Source organism: Nilaparvata lugens, chromosome 4, assembly GCF_014356525.2.
Source record: "Nilaparvata lugens isolate BPH chromosome 4, ASM1435652v1, whole genome shotgun sequence".
NCBI lineage: Eukaryota > Metazoa > Arthropoda > Insecta > Hemiptera > Delphacidae > Nilaparvata > Nilaparvata lugens.
In genome coordinates this window covers 20,952,201-20,975,467 of record NC_052507.1, presented here as the reverse complement: position 1 = coordinate 20,975,467, position 23,267 = coordinate 20,952,201, and the positions used below count along the sequence as shown (strand labels likewise).

General features: G+C 36.0%; 1 protein-coding gene across 5 annotated transcripts in view; it reads left to right on the top strand.

Moving 5' to 3' along the window:
- Window positions 1–23,267, top strand: part of LOC111043754 (lysine-specific demethylase 3A-like) — a 307,135-nt gene that overhangs the window by 262,661 nt on the left and 21,207 nt on the right. For 4 of the 5 annotated variants that reach the window (XM_039426922.1, XM_039426925.1, XM_039426926.1 and 1 more), the window contains 3 exons: window positions 531–961; window positions 12,570–12,801; window positions 21,880–22,167. In XM_039426922.1, the coding sequence (XP_039282856.1) occupies window positions 531–961; window positions 12,570–12,801; window positions 21,880–22,167 (951 nt within the window). The remainder of the gene's footprint in view (window positions 1–530; window positions 962–12,569; window positions 12,802–21,879; window positions 22,168–23,267) is intronic. The other variant, XM_039426923.1, reaches the window with a different exon arrangement.

Here is a 23,267-nt window from a genome sequence, read left to right as displayed (position 1 = left end):
CCACTATGGGTCTCGTTAAACTTAGTGGGAATTGTCATATTGTATAAATGAATATATGAAAAGGCAAAAATAAATAATTATAAGCTGTTTGTGAGACGGAAACAGGCAATAGCACAATCCTTAAAATAATATAAGATGAGATATTTATTGACAATTGTTACAAGGCTGTTGCCTGTGGTAACATTCACAAAAAATTGACAATATAAAAGTAAATCAAACTTAAGAAATAAATAATTATTTAACAGTTCCTCATCAGTATTAATCAATTACAAATATCAAAGTAAATAATATATTAAGCCATCAACATTATACTAGATCTCATTAGCAAACTAGAGGAAAGAAAAGTTGTTCCTTGCACGTAAGATGACGATGAGAAGGCACAACAGGCTAATGACCAAAACTGTACCAATACAAACTTATACTTCATTCCAAATGTAGGGTATGATGATAATAATATAATTACTTGATATAATATTGGTCTACTTGATTTCTAGTTCTAAATGAGTGGTAATACAATGTTTGTGTTGTAGGTGTGGAGAGACCCTGGATGCGTGTTGGTGGGTGAACCAAGCGTGCGCCACATCCACAGCGTACAGCACCAAACTTTGCTAATGTCGCATCAGTCGGCTGCCGCCTCCTCAGCCGCCGCCTCCGCCGTGCCGCCTCCAGCCGCCACCGTCGCTTCCGCCATGCTGCACCCGCTGCCGCCCCACCACCCATCGCTGCACCCGCCCCCACACCACCTGCCGCCCCCGACCTCGCTCTACGCCGCAGCCGACATCTGGAATGCGCAGCGCTATCCACCACCTCCGCCTCACGCCGCCGCTGCAGCAGCCGCTCAGTTACTGCAGCAGCAGCAGCGACAGCAGCACGACTCCAGGGCAGCCGCTGCACACCAGCGCCACCACACCATGATGGAGCACGCGCATGCGCTCGACAGGGACCGTGAACGCATCATCAGGTACATGTAACACTAGCCTATATTTTCATATCTGCTGAGGTTCGTTTTAATTGATCATTTTATCGAGTCCTAAGCGAGTAAATACAGTATGGAATCCATGCACTAGGAAAATTAGCCTACAGCATTGGTAACTGTATCCTCAACATTAATAGTTTCGGTAGAAGAGTGAAAAGTCGTAGCAATTATTTAGTAGTAAAATTCAAAATTCAATATTCAAAACAAAGAATAACGGTCCTTCATTTTGTTAGTGGCTCCTTCTGGTATCAGTCTCTTCCAATGAATTATACCTAAATCAAACAATTTATAACTAATTACTGATAATGAATAGAACAAATAAGTATTTGTCAACCATTGCTCAATTTTTTTTGAGAATTTAACAATCACACTACCAGGTTTCATGGCAAAACTTGTCACATCTTCCGCTGTGTTTGAGTTGTCTTTAGCTATAATGGCAAAACACAGCTGAAGAAGATGAGATAGGTTATGCCATGAAACCTATGTTTGTTTGTTATGTTTTATCAAGAACAGTGGTCGACAATAATTATTGTTAATAATTTGTTTTAGTCATTGGGTTCTGTATTATGAAATGCTACAAATATTTCAAATGTAAATCTACAAAAAATATAAATTACACTAATCTTGAGAATGTGTCTTGAACGGTTGAAACTAGTTGTGTTGTGATAAATTAAATTGGTTCTTGATTTATATCCTACTGTTTTTCCATGCTATATTATGAGTTATGGCTAATGTAATATTTCAAAATACTGAGCCCAATGAATAAAACAAATGATTAGCAATTGTCGACCACTGATCTACATAAAGCAGTTTTATGACATGTTCTTCAGCTGTGTTTCGCCATTATAGCTGAAGATAAGTCAAATACAGCTTTAGATGTGGCAGGTTATGCCATAAAATCTGGTTGTATGATGTTTAAATTTTCATTATTGAACAGTGGTTACAACCACTTGGATTACTTATTTGCTCTATTCAATTCATCAGTAGTTAGTTCTAAATTGAAACTGATACCAGAAGGAGCCACCAACAACATGAAAAAACGTTTGTTGTTATTTTGAATATTGAATATTTTACTACTAGATAATTGCTACGGTTTTTCTTCTACCAAAACCATTTATGTTGAGGATACCGTTACAAATGCAGTTGGCTGACTCTTCTGGTGCAAGGATCCTACTAACTATCCATTTGAGGTAAAAATCATTGAGTTAAGCTGGGTTTACACCAAAGTTATTAACAAAATGTTAATAACTTAATATTTATAGATTCTATTAGATTGAACGGAACTTGACAAACACATATGTTCATCATGTGAATGATAAGTTATGTTCAATCTAATAGAATCTATAAGGATTAAGTTATTAACATTTTGTTACGGTAATAACTTTGGTGTAAACGCAGCTTAAGTATCCTCAACTTGATAGAATAGTATAAGTTTTATTGTAACCGCTTCTGAGGTCTTCAGAAACATTACCTTCGTCACAATATACAATAAATGTCATACATAACATACAATAATTGAAATTATACTATCTTAAAAGATTTTTCCCCATCTTAGGGTTGTTGTTGTTGTTGACGAAGACGACGACGATGATGGTGATGATAATGTACAGTTGTGATATTGATGACTGAGTTGTAATATTGATTGCTGAGCCAGTTCCATGCTGAGCTGTTTCTAAAAGGAAAAGAAGAAAATATGAGGGTCGTTGTGATGTCATCCAGAATATTAGTGGGAAAGGAGGGAGATGAGAGAACTAGTGAGATAAAAAATGCACCCCTACCGTAGTGTTGCTAAATCAGTTTCCGACTGGGGGAAATGCATTTATGTGGATTGAGGAGGGTTTTTAGTGAGCTTGGCGATGTGGCAATCTCACAGGCGCTCTCTACTCTCGACACCTGCCTGCTTTTTGTGAGATCTCCAACTTCTATCGAAAAAGGAAGGGAATAAACATTTGTTGTTACCTATGGATGAATGGTTACTGTATAGATCTCCTTATTTCGACACAAACATTTATCGTAGTTCTTGTTGTCTCATTAACAAACTTGTTCCAGTTCTGTCATTATTTCTAACATTGAGTAATTCAGGTAAAATTTGTATTATAGAAAATTAAATACAGAGAAACTTATTTCTAAATTGGTAAATAGATGTTCCATACATATTCTCCCGTATATCTTTCTTATGCATAATGTTATCTTTAATCATGTAGAATGTAAAGTGTAACTGTTAACTGTAATCGATGCTTATAAGACTAATCTTGATCTAAATTTGCATCCAACTAAAAACTCAGGGATTCTAGCCATATTTTTAGGTTACTACGAAGTAGTTGATTAATTTGGGGACAGACAAACAAAGGGATATGTAAAAATGTCACATTGAAACAAAAGAATACTTTCAGCTTACTTGGCATAGTTAATAAATAATTCAAAAGAAAGAATTCAAGATTTGCAAAGAGAAATCGTAAAACAGCGGAGATGAAGTTGAACAAGAAGTTGCGGTGCAGTAATCTAGATATGTGAGTCATAGCTGTTACAGAACGACTATTACTTTTGTGTTTGCTGGGAGAGAAGGACGGGAAAGAAATTGAGTGACAAAGATGGATAGGGTGGGTGGGGTGGCTGGTGACTGGGCCAAAGACTTATAAATAGTGATGGCATGCCAAGCTCTCAGTGCTTTACAATAACTCGGCAGTGTTTGTTAATTGCTTACAGTCAGAAATAACATTGGGAGTTGTACATTTTTCACGGCTTGAAATATTACTCTGTCACCAATCCAAGAGAACAGCATGGCATGTAGCTGGCTTGGCTTGGCTTTCATCGGCTCTCCAATAGTTCGATGACTCGTTGCTCACTCTCCAACCTCCATATAATAGAACGAGTTTTGGATCCGAGTCCAACCTTAAATTAGACTGACTGCCGCCTACTTTGTGAAAATGCGATAGCTCTATATATTTGCAGAAATGCAACACGCGATACACTAATCATTGAACCGTGGTCTACCCCTCAGCATTGATTGCGGTGAAATTGTAATTCATTTTGTAAATAACGCTAATATAGCATGACTGTTGCCGGCCGAAATGTGCTAAATCGTCAGGTTTATTGCTTTTGTGACGAATATTTCAAATTCAGTACTATAGACTTCCAGTTCCATATTTCGTGAGATTTCTAAAGCATAATTAAAATGGATGTAAGCGAGTTGAGTTATCAAATTAATAAATCGTTGTGTATATCACTAGAGAGATAGAAGTTGATAGTAAATTGTGCTATTTGATAAATTCTTGTTAGTGAGAAACACTATTTTATGAACTTGCACCTGGTTCAATAAAACAAATCATAGGTGTTTGATGGTTTTTATGTTGGTGGAAAAGTCACAATCTAGTTCAAAATCATAATAATCATACTAAATTGATTACCGGTAATCGATCGTTTTTAATATTAGTAAATTTCCACGTGTTGGTGATAAACATATTTTTAATCAATACAGTCGGAATCAGAAATATTGATATTGTTGTTGGTGATTCCAATTTAACCTGCACTAATGTCTTATTCAAGCTATGATTATATTTTTAATGTATTCAATTCTCAGTCACGTTTTGAGACAATTATGAATTGTACTTTGTAATAGGAATCTGTTATAGGTAGAATTTTCATAATAAATATATATTATTCACGTCTATTCCAATGCTATTCTACAATACTAACACAGCTATATTAATGCAAACGTTTCATATAACTTAGAGTAGGTACTTATCAAAATGAAAACCTTGAACGGTATGAGTTAAAAGGTGGTGAATTGTGTGAAGCTAGAATCTTGTTGAGAATTGAACCTGAGGCGATTTGGTCGCTGATTGAAAGAGCGAGAAAGAGAGAGTGAGTGGAGGCTGAATTTTGTTGAACTTACTTTTCACCCAAGGTCGGTCACCAGTTCAAAATGGACTATCGAAATTCAGCATTCGGGATGATTGATTTGTTTAGTGGAAGAAGGTCGGTGTGGATTAGCTAATATTCACAGTGTTCTGGAGTTGGAGATTGTTGAAGGGCGAGATCCCCTCAATCCCTTTGACTCGTTTTCATCATTACCAAAAAGAGGGATCCGCCCTCGTGAAGACGGCTACAGTGTTAGTAGTCAGGTGGAGCTATTCGGGCTCACCACGCGTGCATTTGCGTGCGTGTGTGTCGTGACGGGGCACTTTGTTGTAACATGCTTAAGCGGCCATCTTGGATGACGTGGCTGGTGTGCTTTGTGCGCCAGACGAGGACAGAATCGACGAGAGGGAAGTGAGAGAGAATCCAACCAACACTCCCTGATCTGGTGCTGGTTATTATGTCTATGGAGCACGTTGGAAGCGGCATTTCCTTCTCCATCCACTCCATAGAATTCTAGTTAGTATGTACCGGTCGCCTTCAATTCAGTCTGTGCACTGAGAATTTCTCTTGGCTCCCTCCAATCATGCCAACTGATGCGATGCACTATGGTCATCACTATGCAGGTCAAGTGCCTTCAAATGCCAACTTTGCTCTCCAAGTTGTGAGTTTGAGACCGTGTTTGGTTTTTGGCATTCATGCGGCTCCTGAGTCAGGATGGAATCAGGATAAATTAATACGATTGCTAACAGCTGGTTTCATCGAGAAGAGATACTAGTGAATTCATTTAATTGATACTGTATGAAAATCTCATTTGTCTGGTTTGAGTGGAGTGAGTTCATTTTGGTGAGTCCAGGACCTGAAAATACAACCTCTTTCCCATTGTCATTGTTCTCCATTTCTCATCCTCATCAATAAATTTTGTACCTGCGTCTACTGCCAGTTAAGTACCATAATCTGTGAGTTTGCAATAAAGAAGATTCTGTGTTACAAATGTACCATTTAGTATAGTTGAAAATTTACGGAGCTAGCCTTTTGTGGTTTGTGTACAACTAAAACGCCTCTTGTATTCCCTCACTCTACAATCACAGATTTGTAGGAAGTTCTATATAGCACTGTGGAAGGTGGGTTACAAAAATACGAGCCTACACATTTACATTTATCAGCCAAATTAGTATTAAAGAGTTTCAAAGTTTCAAATCAAGTTTTATTGTTCACATCGGTACACATCAAATAATTATAGGCTACTTTGAGAAGCAGCAAAATACAAAATGAAAATATTCCAAAAAAAAAGATTAATCTTCTTCTTGTTTCCTTACATTAATTTCCACTAAATACTCTCCCAAGTCGATTCAATTACCGTTTCCCTATTCACGTCCTCTTTACGTAGTTTACTTCTAATAGGATACAGTTCAACTTCCTCATGTTCAACACTGAAAAACGAACTTTAGATAAATTTCACCATAAAAAGAGTAATAATCGTAGATAATGCATTCGAATTGGAGCATCGTTTGTGATTGCTTCCGTTTCTGGGGCGTGCAGTAATCGAGACAGTTGACTTGGTCCTGGTTGGTAGTGCGTTTGTGTGTGTGCTCGCGTCGGTGTGTGGTGAAGGTATCTCATGATAGCTGCAACGAACCGTATCAAGTCTATCAAGGGCGAGTCGATGTATATAGTTGTTCTTAGTCTACATGTATATGTCGGTTATTGCTGTTCCACGTTTGTACTTTCGGCGCGTTAGTTATGTGGTGGGTGAAGGGTTAGCGGGGGATTTATTCTTGATTCGTGGGGTGGGTGCTTTGGGGGGGGGTGGTACAGAGCATCGTCCGTCCCGTTGAGCGGCGCTCGATAAGCGGTGCGTGTGCGTGCGGGAGTGGAAGCCAGTCCAACACCAAGCCAGAGCAGGCAGTAGGTCCGGGAGAGGCCGTGGCGAACGTTGTTTTGTTGAGCGCGAGAGCGACGATCCTCTTGGTTACGACCTGGTGACTCCGCACTTCGTGAACGTTTTACACTGTTTGTTGCGACCTCTGACCTTGGATTGCGATTAGTCAAGTTTGTGTGTGATTTGGATCGATCCCCAATCTGTGTGATCGTCTCACTGCATCCTGTGCTCAAAGCTGCCTCAAAATAGCATCATTTGGGCGGTCCACTCTGTCAGCCTCAGCACAGTCTGTCAACAACGGCTTGGATTCGCCATCTCGGCCCCATGACTTGACCACTGCGACTGAGACTTCGGCTGCCCACATGAAACTGCCCAATCTTTACTATGTCTACAGGTTAGATCATTTCATTCCATTGATCTAAATAACTCGTTTTACCTTTATCATTCTCTTCCCGTATAGAAACTCCATTATCTCTCACAAAGGCATTACATTATTATCTTTCCATGTTGATATCTGCGTGCATTTATCAATATACTGTGATTGGGAATCTGATTTATGATTTCTAAATAACCATTTGCACAGGTGAGATGAGTTTGAGTATCCAAGATGTGTACTGTATTTAAATGTAGGCCTAGATCTTTGGAAAAAACGTTGTGTGCTCTACTGTGTGCAGTAACAGTGTAACTTGGGTGAATTCGATCAGTGAAGATGTAGTTTTTTCAAAACTTCGAGCATCCATTACGTCATTAATCGCGTTTTTCCAATCTTTGATTAGAAAGTCATGGATACTGGAGGATTTGGAATATTGTTGCAGCGTTATTGTAAAATTCTACAATAGTGTTCAGCATTTCCAAAATATCGCTGCAAGTGTAATAAGATCATCATGCATCCATCCAGCGGGCTCTTATCACAAAACTTAACTTGGTTCAACCACTCTAGCAAGATGTGATTTATCCTTCAAAACACCCTCTTCCAAATTATTTGAATAAAAATGTCAGAAGTCTCAATACTTGCCTGTATAAATTATTTTTGTATCCATTTTAAGTGGGCTTTCGATCACTACATTAAGATATAGATCACTGGATAATCCTAACATTATTAATTTACGTTGAACGATTCATCAATCTCTGTTTAGATTGTTTTCTTTTGTTTGTGATGAGTCACCTGTACTATCTTTTGAAGAAAATTCACGCCCATCGTCCAATCAAGGTCATTCCGTTATTATTGTGACTTTTAAAATCAGCAAATAGGAAGTGTAGTAGCCAGGTAGTTGCTTTTCTATTGTTATGCATTATTGAAATGCACATGTAACCTTGAATCCGTAAAATTCTTTTGTCAGAGTCAAGTTTTGTTTTGCTCATAGTGTTTGACAATAATTTTTATTCAATATATTTGTCTCAGGGTCAACGGTTCAGATAAAATTGAAAATTTTGAGTATTGTATTCACGGTCCTGGTTTAAAAATACTCTTGATGGGTTTGTGTGGAGTGGTGGGGCGAGTCTACGTAGGAGGAAAGTGACACATCATATTTCGTGTATAATTTATGAGGTATATTGTTATGCTTAGCAGGCTTCCTTATCCATCGACCCGGCTGGAATACTTTCCTTTGTTCTCAAGGTGTTATTCTGGCACTGAAGAAGTACAGCCTATTATGTAGAGAGTGACTCATGACTATTACTATTGATAACTTTGACCTATAATTAGGGGTAAAAGTTCTCAATCATAATAATCATGAAATGAATATATAGTGTCGAAACTATTATTATTGCTCAGTTATGAATTATAATGATATTCACTTGAAACTAATCCTTTAGCTGTGAATTAGTTAGCAATCCTGCTCTATGTTCTGCATATTAATTATGTTTGCATATTTATTCATTTATCAATCTCGATATCATAACAATAGGCTCGATTCAAATTATTAAAGAATACCAATAAACATGTTTTGGTTATTTTTTTAATGAAAAAGAGTTCAGTCTAAAATACTTTTTCGTTGAAAGTTTATGGAATCAAGTATGGTACATTGAAAAATTGTATATTTTTAATGTTTCAGCAGCAAATACAGTATACTGCTTATTGATGGGTGAAAGAATAGAATGACTTCTTCATTTTTGTTGAAGTGATGGAATTTTGGTGAAGTAGCAGTTTGTGTGCATTGAAGATTTCAATGTTTTACTTCAATTCATATTCCATGGCAGTAATTTTATATCAATTCCTCGATGCTCTTCACTCCTTGGGTCCTTTGCACGAACATTTGATTTTTTCTTCTCTGTATGCCTTCATTATAATCATCTTTGTTCACTTCCTGATCGTCCTCACGTTTTTAGTGATAATAGAAAAAATATGATAAATAGGATAAGATGAAGATAATAGATACCGGTGAAACGTGTCAATATTTCAGTCAACCTTCAAACTATACGAGGTTGAGATTTACAAACCTACTTACACAATCAATTACCTATTTATCATTCGATCACAAATATTAAGCAGGAAGATTATTCATTTTACCTGTACTGTATAGCATGATTGATAATAAATTGCATGAAAATTCACACTCAATCATAAAGAAGAGTAAGTCTTCATCTTTATGCTTATGCTAATTTATCATAATTTACTAGGATAATTAAGGCCAGTTAAGAGAAGTTTTGCAACTACGATTTTCATTTGATTATAATTCGTATGTGGGTTTATTTAAATTGTTTTGCCTGCACTTAAATGTACAATTTAAAAAATACTAACTCAGCTAAGTAGGTACTTGTTTTCCACATGAATGGTTTATGATAAACGACAGGTTCTACTTGAAATTAGACTACTTTCACTGACATTAGCATGTGTAAGCTGCTCGAAACTGGTTTTCCTCCCAAATTGAGCATTGATTCTCAATCTTCTCCAAGACGGTGACGGTGACTATTGGTGGATGCCATCTCGACAGCTTCTGGCTGTTTTGAATGAGGGGTTGAGGAGCCGATTGAGGTGACCTGTCATGGAGTTTGACTGCAATTAGTGTTCTATTGGTGTTGCGTGCTGTCAGTGCAATGATACTTTTTCTAACGGTCTTCTGCCTTTGTCTATTACGTACTGGCTCATTGTGTTGGCAGTACTTTCACCTTGACTAGAATGGCTTTCTCCCAAGGTGTATCACCAGCGTCATCGGTTACGGTTTTTCCTAGACATCACTGAAGACATCACTTATTGGTCAGGTAGTTCTAATGTCCTCTTGTTATTTGACTGAATTGGTTGGATGGGAAGTATCTATACTATTTGAAAAAAATGACAGTTTGAAGTGAATCTCACTATATAGTTATGCATGTAGATAAAAATTAAACTGTATCAATGCAGCAGTGAAATGTAGGCTATGAAATCACGTTGATATTGATTGAGGAAGAATGGAAACCTGATTTGTCTAAATAAATTTCCTCAATACCTTTTCAATTCTTCTTGGCTAGGATAGATGATTATTGCACTTTTCCCCTCTAATATTCAACTGTGTGCTGCTCATTCTAATAATCTTTTTCAGAAAAAAAGGAATCCCTGAATCCACCACCTCTATCATATTTGCTTTATTTTGTAGTGGTTGACAATATCTAATTTTGTACTGCTATAACAATAGCTGCAAGTTATTCATTATTGACTTATTGTCACAAACAATAATTTATTAACACTGATAAAGGTATGTTATGTAGTTGCTAACTAAAATTAAAAATAAATGAATTGATAACATTTTCGAAATAATTCATCTGATAGATGATAAGTTCATATTGTGGAGGTCAAATGTCTGTTACTTTTTGGTAGACATGGTTTGATTACTGCTAATCGTGGTCTCCTTATCGGAATTCCAGGAGTTTATAATACAGCATGATACTGTACCAAGTTAGCTATTTGCATCACTCATTTAAACTATTCTTGTTGGTAGAAGCTTTCAAAACAGACTTTGTTGGTTAATTGGTTGATAACTAGCAATATTTTTGATCGTCCGTTTTCTTATAAATTCATTCTGAAAGAGTATTGAATCTCGAGTAATAACTTGATAAGTTTCATATTTGTTTATCTTAGGTTAATTAACCGTGAAAATGTTTTTCCAGTTTTAGTATTTGTTGAATATTTGCTATCAACAACATTATTTTAATATCAATAGGAAACCTTTTTTAGCCCTCCCCAACAGTCAAAAGCCTATTTATGGTGCCTGGTCTTCCAATTCAGACGGTTGTATAATAGTCAGATGCATGTGTGAGTGTGAGTGTATTGGCGATTTAGACGAAACTGGTTTAGTAGTTGGTGGGGTGGGGAGCGACTTTCGTCCTGGTCCCAAGTCAGGAAACCGGTTGAGTGAGTCCACAATCCAGATGCAACTTGAAAGACCTTCGTCTTGTCTTCACTATTATATGCTTCAGCACCACATATCTATGTATGTGGTACTTTGATCGGAAGATGTGGCCTGACTAAACTTCATGTCGAAACCAGCCGGCTTGACCGCTGACCGCTTTTTGCTGTGAGCCGTTTAAACGCTCCAAGTCCCGTCGCGACTGGAGTTTGTGGCCAATTCTGGACATTCTGTCCATTAATGATGCAGACCTGGTCTGTGTGTGTCGGCACTCTGAGAAAATTACGGGTCTTTGGAAACTGGAAATGTGTCTTTCAGTCTGATGACACACAGCTTGCTTGGGTCGCGATTCCTCGATCGAGGGATTATTTATCAAATTCCATTATTCAATTAATTCGCAGAATTATATTGCTGTACGGGATTCGTTGCATAATTTGATATGCAAGTATTCCTAGCATATCTATGGCCACTATAATAAAAATGTTTTCAACATTAATTTTCAATAATCATTAATTAATTGGATAAAAAGCAATTATTATTTCAATCTTTGAACTATTATAACCGTTATCGGTATTGTTATTTCACAACATATCATACCTTCCCTCAGCCCTGCCTATCTCTACCTACCTTTTTTCACTTCCCAATCACACACCCTTCCCTTTCAAGCAGTTATACCTTACCTGCCTATTACATGGGAAACCATAGTTGGCAAGGTATTTTCCTCCTCTTCCAGCACATATCATTTTAGCAATATTGTATTTTTTATGTGTTGTGTTAATATCACTGTTACTGTTATTGTTTTGTTGTACATATTGCTTTTTCTCATTGTATTTTTGTGTGTTACGAATAAATTGAATTTAATTGAACCCTGGATCTCAACTACAATTGTATGATACTCCAACACATAATATGATACGTAAGAAATTTGATTTTGATCAAGATCCATCAATTCTGGTGCAGATTGAAATGTACTCTACAATAGAATTAGAACTGAATGATGTTGCAGGTTTAAGTTGGGAGATTGATCGTTTCCACACCTACCGATTGTCGGCCGACACTCCGAATTGTCCTCCGATTGTCTATCTGCAACCAATAGCTGATTATCAGCCAATCAGAGGACAATTTTGAGTGTCGGCCGACTAATTGGTTAGTGTGGAAACGGCCATTCTATCACTTGAAGCGTTCAACAACAAACTGAAGGCTGTTAAGTCGTCAACAATAACAATTACTTACAAATTATTTGCAACATGGGGATTTCGTGTTTTGGTGCATCAAACGTCATCTTGTGAATTCCTGTAGTATTTTGTCTGAACAGAAACTCAAAAAACATAGAAATTTGCTTCTCATCCATTGTTTTGTATTTCTGTAATTTTGGTATTTGTTACTGTTGTATGAGGTACCTTGTCAAGCAACCTCCTTTGTAGCTTATTTGATTCAATAAACGTTTTTAATACTCTATTCTACTTCTACTTCTATATAATTGCTTCACATTGGTTAAAAATACTAATGTTGCCGGTTTCTCTGTTTGCAGGGAAAGGAGAGAACAAGAGGCTAGGGAGAGAGAGCAGAAGGAGAGGGAGCGGGAGAAGGAAAGGGAGAGAGAAAGAGAGCGTGAAAAGGCTGAACGAGAGAAGCAAGTGCACCAGGAGAGGCTGGAGCGAGAGAGACAGGAGAAGCAGCGGTCGGCGGCCGAGGCAAGGGCTGCGGCTGAGCAGGCTGTGCACAAGCACTTCGAAGAGTCGTTTCGGCTCGCACATCAGAAGGTCTGTTTCATTCCATCACTACTCTTTTCACCATTTATTAACATACGGAAACGAATGGCAAATTGAGCTATTCAGTTCATCAAGTTCCACGCCGTCAAGTTTTCGTTGCAGGGTGTTACCATAGAGAACAAATTGAACAATTTGATAGTGCTCAATAAAAGTATAGAACAACACTGAAACACTTGATAGGAAAATTGGCTTGATTGTGAGGGAATAAAATTGGTTTTTTTTGCGATAGTTATAGATTCTTTCATATAGATTCATCTGAGATTGATTTCAAGATAGTTATGAGATCAATTCAGTAAAAATATTATACAAACCGGCTAATAAGTTTATTTATGAAGTTATATTGTCATTCATAGTTAGCGGATCTGTATGAAGAAAATATTATATTGAAAGAATGTTAGGTGCAGGCGTGCCAAGGATAGTACTGTATACCATTCTTGCAGGCGTGCAGGCCAGGTATAAATTCATCCTTTGAGAGGAAATTTCGCATGATGTTTCTTTACTTCAGAATAGGAAGAGTAACCAAAGAGTTTTACACCGGTTTTCATGAATTTGTAACGGTACCGGACATTTTCACATATTTGTGTTTATTACGATAACTTCTTCTTGTAGTAATAGATCAATACTCATTAAGATAATTATATAATGAAATTAACCAATAAACGAATAAGTCTCACACTTATGTCTCAAATAATGTATCTGAATGAGCATAGCTATGAGCATAAAGGATTCAGAATAACAATATTAACATTTTGAAGTTCATTGGGCATGAGAATTCTTCACTATTATTCACCCCAGGCAATTCAAATGTTTCTATTCTGTTGGGAAAATTTTCCTGGAAACATGAATCAAGCTTTACAATCTGATAATAATAGAAGTTTCTTCTGTATGGGATAACATTTTATCACTGAATTTATTTCCAGTTCAGCAAATAACCGTTAGGCTATTTCCCCAATTGAATGACAGTGCAGGATCCCCTATTCAATAAATTATACAATTATGTTGTTTGAATCTGAATTACTGGAGTTTGAAATAGTATTGAATGGAAACATCATTTCAAAACTGCAGTTATTAGTTCAATTTCCGTAAATTATTATCATCTAAACTTTCTATTATTGCTGTGTTTTTTACTGGATTGCCACCCCACTCTGGTCATCTATTGTGTCTACCTGGTGCTCAGCTCTCAGGTAAAATTGCTTTGTTGGCAGCAACCGACTGATGTGGGGGGGGGGGGTTGTCAGGTGCATCTTTCAGTCCGGGATGTCTTTTGAAATTGAACAATGTAGCATTCTCAGCCAAGAATAGGCTACAATTTTCAGTTAAAATGGTCGTCCCATGAGATTCCTTGACAGTGATTGAGGTCAGAAAAAGACTGCATTTATTTACACGTTTCACATTCACAAGAAAGGGAGATATTAATTGTAGAAATCCAATTTATTCTGGTTTCCTCCTTTGAATTAGTAAAACTAGAATCGATTTTTATTGTCTGGTGATAGAGAATAAATAATCAAATGAATAAATAATCAAAATACTATTTCAAAGAATCTGCCTTGAACTGGGCGTTATCTATGTTATTTTAGTGATATTTATAATCATAGTTTTATTTCAGAATTAGTTCATAACTCTCTCTGAACTTTCTCAATTCCATTCATTTTTCTATTTTTTTTTTTTTTTTCTATATCCTAATATTAGTAATTGAACCATTTTCCTTGGCATACTTCCCTGTAATTTATCATCATGAGGTTAGTGGGAAACTAATTCTTATGGGAATCAACAATTATTGCTGAGTTGACCAGTTGACTGTTCCATTATATTTTTTTCCTTTATTCATCAAGTTTCTCATCTCTGGCATATTTGATTACCATTGTAATAAGATCTGGAACATGCCATTATGATTCAGCTTTATTTTAAATTGGTAATGTTGAGTTGAAAAAAATATTATGATGATGCAGATCATGAGCATGCATTTCACTTCTTTGTTATGTTGTTTCTTTGTAAATCAGTGTCAAGAGTTCACATCATTTTTACAAATGAAATTAAACAAGGGATAATTATTGATTATTATAAATGATGATTATTCGGTACGAGTTGAATCATTTATTACAGAATTTTGCTAAATTAACTGATTCATTTCAATGGTTTATCTGTTTTCATTAATATTGGCTAAGTTGATTAGCCATTGAAATTAGTCATTGAATTGTGCCATTATCATTTCCATGATGGGGTTGTTTTGTTTCCTCAGTTAGATTACCGTAATGAAGATTGAATAGAAATACTGATAAATTGATATTTTTCTGTGGTGATAGCCTCCTCAATCTTTTCTCTTTTGATAAATCATTCATGAACTATTACACTAGCCTTCACAATTTACAGTGCAGTCAAATTACTATGGCTTGTTTGTGGCTCGTTTCTATTCACCTAGTGATTAGATAACGTTTCTCGTTTATACTCACTTAATGGAGAATTTACAGGTTGAAAAAACTGTTTATATTCTTTAAAGTTGAAAATTTGATGTTAATTTAAATTTATTTCTTCAACAAAAACTTATTGTAATACATGACGAAATTCCGTAAGTACTTCCGTAACTCCGCCAGTAGGAATAGGTCTTTATGTTTCATTGTCATTTTCAAAAATGATCAAATATCGATATCCATCCAGAATATGATTTCAAAATTGTATTCTACTCTCCCTCATGTAGTGTATACACGATGGATTCACTCTGTATTCATTCAAGATGATCCAATAATGAAAAAGTCTTGGAATATTATGAAATTTCCCTATTGGTGGTCCATGTTTTCACTAGAGTGGCTATACTTAATCCAGTAAACTGGTTGTTATTTAAACTGGATATTACTTGAACTGCTTGTTCTGTGCTAAACGTTTCATGCTTTTACCGTATTAGTTATAAATATAATATTTTTGATGAATCAGCTTCCCCTTTTCATACGTACCGGATTTTTCCTGGTATGTGTATCTGGAATGAAGAAAAAGGAAGCCATGATGAACAAGGCAATCATGAATCTCAATTACAATCTCTTGTTGTGGAAATACCATTATTCGACTCACGACTCAGATTCAGACTAGCATGAAAATGAAACTGCTGGATTTAACATGAAATTGTGCATTGCAATTGTGAGTGTGGGAAGAGTGCTGTTTTCTGGAAAATCGGATTGGCGTGCCGAATGACGTAGCCTACATTCTAGTGAACCAAGAAACTCTAGCAGCCAACACAGTTGTTTGTCAATGTTGGATGCTTGCCAGAAACAATGTCTCCGATTTGCACTAATTTTTATTTTGTTTGTATTATGAGGTACGACTTTGTAATATCAGAATAACATTGGAATTGGAATATATCTTGAGAAACATCAATAATTAGTAAAAATATCACGGATCAGTGAGAAATCAAGAAAATCATTAACGAATTTATGGTTTATAAAATAATTATAAAACTTAGCTTTGTCCAAGTCTGTTGTAAGAAGCACATCATATCCACGGTATTTCATTCTGAACTCTTTATCATTCCCATCTTTTCAAATGTCTAGTATAGCATAGTCTTGATTGGTTTTTTGCAATAGATCCAAATTAGTTCTCTGTTCTCTTTATCATGACTACAAGTTCGATCAACCTATTTACGTTGTAAATGAATTCTACTGTCGCTGCTTGTTCTGAACTAAAGTGATAGAATGTCGTCCCAATTTGTAAATGACCAAGGTCAATTCAAGTTTATACTACCACTTGTCTAGTGGCGGCTCATCAGTATGTGATCCAATTATTTGTGTCGCAAATGATTCAGTCATATAACACAAGTCATATCAACCCCTCCATTTGTTACAAATTCGGAGTATACAGTATATGCATGTGTGGGGAACTGTCTCTCTCTCGCACTGAATATTCTCTTTTTGTTGTTCTCTCATCCGGAGTGCTACATGCCTAACAGTTGGGTTTTTGTGCCTTGAATAATGAAGTCTAAAAATTGAATGCTTTGGTACTGATGAGGGGTGTTTTGGGTTGGTAGGGGGTTGGGTAGAGCAGTCAGGCGCATTATACAGGTCGACATTGGCATCTTCCCCCCTCCCGTTAGCACTGCATCCCCACCACAGCTGGGATTGTCCCTTGAGTTGGCATTGGCAGGCAGTAGACGCCAGCAGACTGAGAACGCCCGCCATAGGATCGCATCGCACCGCCCGCCACACTCAGGCACCGAGTTTGCACGTAGCACGTAGTTGGCACTTGGCAGTGAGCTGCTGTGTTCTTTGTGTCAGTGTGTAGCCACGATATGCAACTATAATCTGACCTTGTGCATTCTAACCAGCAATTACGTTCCACAAAGTTTAGTTATCGATTAGTGCAGTGTAATCCAAAATGTGCATCGGACCGATATTCGTCGTAATCACTACTTGTTTGAGAGTCTCCAGCACCTAGATCAATATCCTAGTCGGCCATTTCGTCCTTCGCAACACTGTATCACCACGAAATAATGGGGACTGCTCTTGATTATAATTTTCTGTACCAGTACGAGGTAAGCACTGTCTTATGGAAATAAGGTTGCATTTGGTTAGTTTGAAAATTAGGATGTTTGTGGGCTATGTTTCCGAGTTTCGCAAATTAGGAGGCATTTGATTTTCCAAATTGCAATTAATTTATTCTAGCTAGAATTGGGCTAGAATAGAATCCATTATACGCAATATGTTTCTTGCCTGTAGATTACTGAATTGGTAAATATTAATCACTAGAAACTTGTCAACTGTAAATTGAATTTCATTCTCTAGTGTAATTTACACTCATGTGAAATTGATAATTTACACAGTTATTTCACCATGTTATATTTGACGAAAATGCCACAATAATTTTTTTGGAAAGTAGATTTCGTTCTGACCCAGTATCAAAAGTACCAAGTATTAAAGACCCAGTATCAGTTTTAAGTGCTCCACAGAATTTGTGAGTTTTTTACCAGGATAGCAAACTATTTATTATATGTTGATAGATTGAATTTCTTTTAAATAAAAAAAGTACTATATTATTTTTTGGAAATGTATCTTTAACTAATAAATCCTTAATCGGGAATGAATTTAGATGCAAATTAATATCGATAGTATGGAAAGGGAATGAACAATATCTTGGAAGTTGAAAAGAAATGAACTGAACAATGTTATGAAGGTGCTCGGCTTGAAAAAACGTTGTTTAAATTCTCTGTGATTACCGAAAGTCATTTTATCGGTTGGGTCTACACATATTTATTGTTTGAACATTTTCTATTGGAATCAGTGAAACCTCTCAAGATTATTTTTTATTTAACAACAATTTGCACAATTCATAGTCATTTCACAATAAAAGAGGTTGTTTCAAGTTTTGAATAGGTACCTCTTTGTTGTAATTCGAACCAATGAAGTGGAACAGATCCGAAATCTGAAAAGGCCAAGTCACTCAAGAAGGGAAGAAGGGCCAGTTGTTGAACAAAGCATTCCTATTCAGGATGACCTTGGTTGTTCCTGCTATTATAGCTAGGGAACAGACCGGTTTCTAGTTTTTTTCGTTTTTTTGGGAGGGTTTCAGCCGGTGGATCGAGACTTGCACCTTCCGCCCGCATGCCATTCTAGAAAAATGAAATGGATCATTCCTGTAGCATCTGCTATCATTTTGGCCCAAATGCTGAATGAAGAATAATGTTTCATTCAACGGCTGTAAACTCTTCCATGAATAATTTAGTGCTTCTGCGTCATTCGCTAGTAACTTATATCATAATCAACTGAACACGTAAATTTATGAATATCATTTCCTTTTACACTATGAACTTTTTATAATGAAGTCCCAAGTTGATTAAATTATAATTTTCCCACGAAATAAATTATTTCTCTTCAGATCTGTTGTAATGACGTTCAAAAATTAGTTACTAGGTACTGTACCAGAGCAGGTTACTTTAATACTTCTATGAATATCTTGATAAATATTTGTTCATTGGAACTGTTACTCCTATAAGCTATTTAATCACAATGTGTTGTTCCACATTATTCATCGCAACATCACTATATAAATTGTTGTAAATGTTTCCCGTTGGTTGGTATAGGCATAGGAGAACAATGTCCAATCATAGAAGAAACATAGACATTTCCCATGCTTATTTTGTATTCTAATATTGGATCGCTTTTATTAATTTGTTATGAGCAAATGATACTATTATAGATATTTTATAGCCCAGGCCATGGACCACTAGTAAATCCTATTATCCATATTTTAGGATGTAGATATCAACATAGTAGAAATCCATAAAAATTGTCAAGAAATCGATAATAAACCAAACTATGTATTTTTTTATTGTAAGTTGTTGAAATTTCCGTCAAAATTAATATACTGAATTTGTAGTCGTCTTGATTATAATTCATGGATAGGTAGTAGTTATGAACAGGAAGAAGCATGAGCGATTTGGCTCAACTGGATGCTTGAATTCCGCTTGTAAAACTAAAAAGCGACTCACTGTAATGCAATGGCGTTCCGAACTAATTTTTCTCTGGCTTTCATAACGTGTGACGTGACCGTTAATAATTGGTCTAATAATAGCGTAGTCTCTGTTGCACTCTTTTCATTCAGAACAGGCGGCAGAGTGAGACAGAAGTGGATGGAGGATAAAGTGAGAGAGAAGGATTAAGAATGATGGCTTATATGTGAGTGTGAGAGCTTGAAGAGAAAATTAGTAGAACCAATGAGAAATATTGCATGTATATGGATGTGGTAGACTTTCTCCTTTCAAAGGCATGATTTGAAGTTCAACCTCCAAGAATGTAGTCAGCAGCCAGGTATCTGTTTTGTTCATTTAATGCCCCTCCTTGTCCTTCCTCCTCATTTCAATCTACCTACCTTTTCTACTTTAAGATTGTGTGTTCTAGTAAAGCAATAAAAAACTTCATCCATTACATATATCCACGTTATGTACTACGTAACTGCTTTCTATTTGATGGGTTAACGCGGCCAGACCCACACTCTCTCACTCTCTCACTCTCTTCCCGTCTTTTGCTCTCACACACATTACTTAAATATATTGCTACTAGTGTCTGGTAGTAATTTTCCGGTGAAATTTCCTTACGAACTTGACCTGTCTATAAGCTGCTTTAAATATACACTAAAAATTCGACAGTATAATAATATGTACGTAAATTACCAGTATGAAATGAAATTTTTTGACTGTCTCCATGTATCTCTTCCATCTTCCATCACTTCAACTCATTACTCAAGTACCTTTTAACTCGTTATGGAAATTGTGTTAAGGACTCATTAAGACATTATGAAAGCATAATTTAATTGAATATTGTTTTTCCTAACATATTAAAAAACATTCAACACACCGATAATTTTACATAATGCATTCTTAAATTTTACATCACTCATAAAATGGAGCGTAGATTGAAGCAACAAAGTTGCTTGGGAACGTGGATGAATATACGCATCAAAATTTTATTTGTATTTTTTCACTAGATAATGTCATTACCATTGGAATGTTCTAATAGATGAGTCACTTCAATTGGCCTTTTGAAACATAGGGAAAATGAATGTTTTATCATCAATTTAATAACAGGATTCGTAATGTGTGTAACTACTACATTATTGTATAATATTCAATTATTAATAGTGTATTAAAAGGGAAAACCACCAATGATCTCATCGAAAACATTGAGATAATTATTTCGCAATGAATCTCATTATTCAGAATAAAGTGGTCGGGAAAGTAGTACTGAGAAAGTGATAAGATAACAAAATGTTTGTGAAACTGTCGAGTTCTGAAAATAACAAACTGTTGGATCATGACAGGGAAAATGGACTACGAATTAGCCTCGTGTTATCATTTCCTCTGATGATGCATTTTTTATCGCCGTCATTCAATTGGGCCACTGATTAAACTTTATGAGAAGTTCAGTGTTACAGTTTTTGTTTCAATTATTTTCGGCAATAAAATAGGCTTCTAGCAATCCTCAATACTGTACATTGTATAATAAGTAAAAATTCGCCCTTTGATCGGATTTTTTTAGGTACTGTCAACTAAGCTATACTATCGCAAAATTAATGTTTTTTTTGTTTTCTATGCAAAAAACATTTCAGTGTGATTATCTTTTACCGATTTATCTTTTTTTGATATAATAAAAAACACTAGTCTATACAGTATAACATAGGAATAATGAACAGGAAAATTACGACGATCGATTTCCCCAAGTGTATTGATTTCTTGTCATTTTCTATAAACAAACACATTCACACAAAATAATGCTAATTTCATTTTAGAATTTGTTTGTATAAGAATAATGATTTTAAAAACAAAACGGAACTTGTTGGGTGCTGATAATTTATTGAAAAATCTATTTATGTACCGTATAGTACCTATAATATTATCGATATTTGATTATTTAATGACTAGATGTTTAATAAGGAAAATTAGAGTACAATCTATTTCGATTTATCTTTTTCTTGAATTCAATAAAATACTATATTGAGTAAGAATATATAATCAACATGGTAGTCGTGAATAATTATTTGATTGATGTATCACAATTGTTTGCAAAACACAGTGGAACTTGGTTATAATGTCGTTTAAAGGACCACACATTTAATAAATCAGAGTGACACTATAAAAGAGGCTATTCAAAATCGTATTTTAAACGTATTTAATCGTATTTTATAATATGGAAAAAATACTTTATTAAAGTTAGCCTAATTTAGGATATGCATTGTTTAACATAAGCTCTATTATGTAGGTCTATAACTGAATCTTTTCTGAAAACTCGAATTCTTAAAATCAAAATACTGCATCCATCTGGCTATGTTGCCTTCTCAGTTCTCGTCCCAATTTTCTTGACGTTATAATATGAGGCTCTATAATTTACTGACGATAAATCTGTTGTTTACACAATGTAAACTAGCCTACTTATAGTTTGGTGGAACCTTTAAGTAAATAACGTTATTTTTTATAATAAAGTATTAAGATAAAGAAAAATGGATATTTGTTTGAACAGAACAGATATTTGTTTTGATGTGAGTTTTGTGAAATGATTGATGGTGAGATTATTGTGGTGATTGATTGTGTTATAGCAGAGGAACCCGAATATGTGCTGGAATCTGATCAACAGCCTTCCGCCCCCGCACCGTGGGCCAGAGGAGGAACAACAGCAGCGCAAACGCGTCGAAGCGGAGCTGCACCACCAGCAGCGCGAAGCAGCAGCAGCAGCCGCAGCCCATCAGCAGCAGCGCGAAGCGGCCGCAGCCGCAGCTCACCAGCAGCAAGCGGCCGCAGCCGTGCGGCAGCAGCAGTTGATTGCCGCCTCCCGCGCCATGTCTGAGCGCGAACGCGCCGCCTACTACCCTCCGCCTTCAGCTCAGGTAACCATACTTCATAGCCTACATCAGTCAAATGTTTCTTCTTCTTCTTGAAATAGAAAATCTGCAAAGAAGAAAGACAATATTACTTGAAATTATACTGGATAAAATAATGTTGTTGTCCCATATAGAACAATATGTTTAATCAGAATAAAATCTGATTTACAAATTGTTTAAAGCGAATGGAATAGAAGAACCTATTTCAATAAAAACCTCTGTATCAGCAACCGTGTAGACAAATAGAATTAGGTCGACCATGCAAGAGATGGTTGGACGACCATTAGAGGCACAGGACAGAGATGCATAAAAAATGCTTGTGGAGGAGGCCAAAGTGCTTCAAGGGACGTAGAGTCAATGAGTAGTAGTAGTATTTTAATAACAACAAATAAACAATTGATAAATGAAACTGGATAAAAATTTGAATTGATGTACCGAATAGAAGAAAAATGGTTCATGTTTGTAATTGAAGCAAAAGAAAATAAAAATCATTATACCTGGTCTACATGTTGGCCCAGTCGCTGGTCCAGCCTGCAATGTGACTTGTGTCTAATGAAGGCCAGCGTTGGCAAATCACCTATCCACACTCTGGCGCTGGTCGTCATTGGCCTTCATTGGGCCAACATGTGTATGCCGCATTAGAGTGATCTAAACAAAAATATTAATTGGATTTATGTTGGTGAGATTATCAGCTAAAGGCAAAATTTTACCGAGCGAGCGAACTCTACATCTCAGCTATTTTTGGAGATATCGACTCTTTTTTTACTGGAGATAACTTTTTTTAGTTAAAAGAGGACAAAAATTTGAAGCTGTGAAGCCCAAATTTTATAAAAGAATTTTAATTTGAACATTGGATAATTATGATAATTTGAGAACATCTAAAATGCAGTATGTGGTCACTAGGGGAGATAGCTGTATTCAAGTTATTATTGAAGATATCAACACAATTTTTGTTTTTCAATTGAGGAAAAGGAATAATAATGCGTTTAAATTTTAATGTGTGTGTGTGTGTGTGTGTGTATGAGTGTATGTGCGTCTGTGTACACGATATCTCATCTCTCAATTAACGGAATGACTTGAAATTTGGAACGTAAGGTCCTTACAAA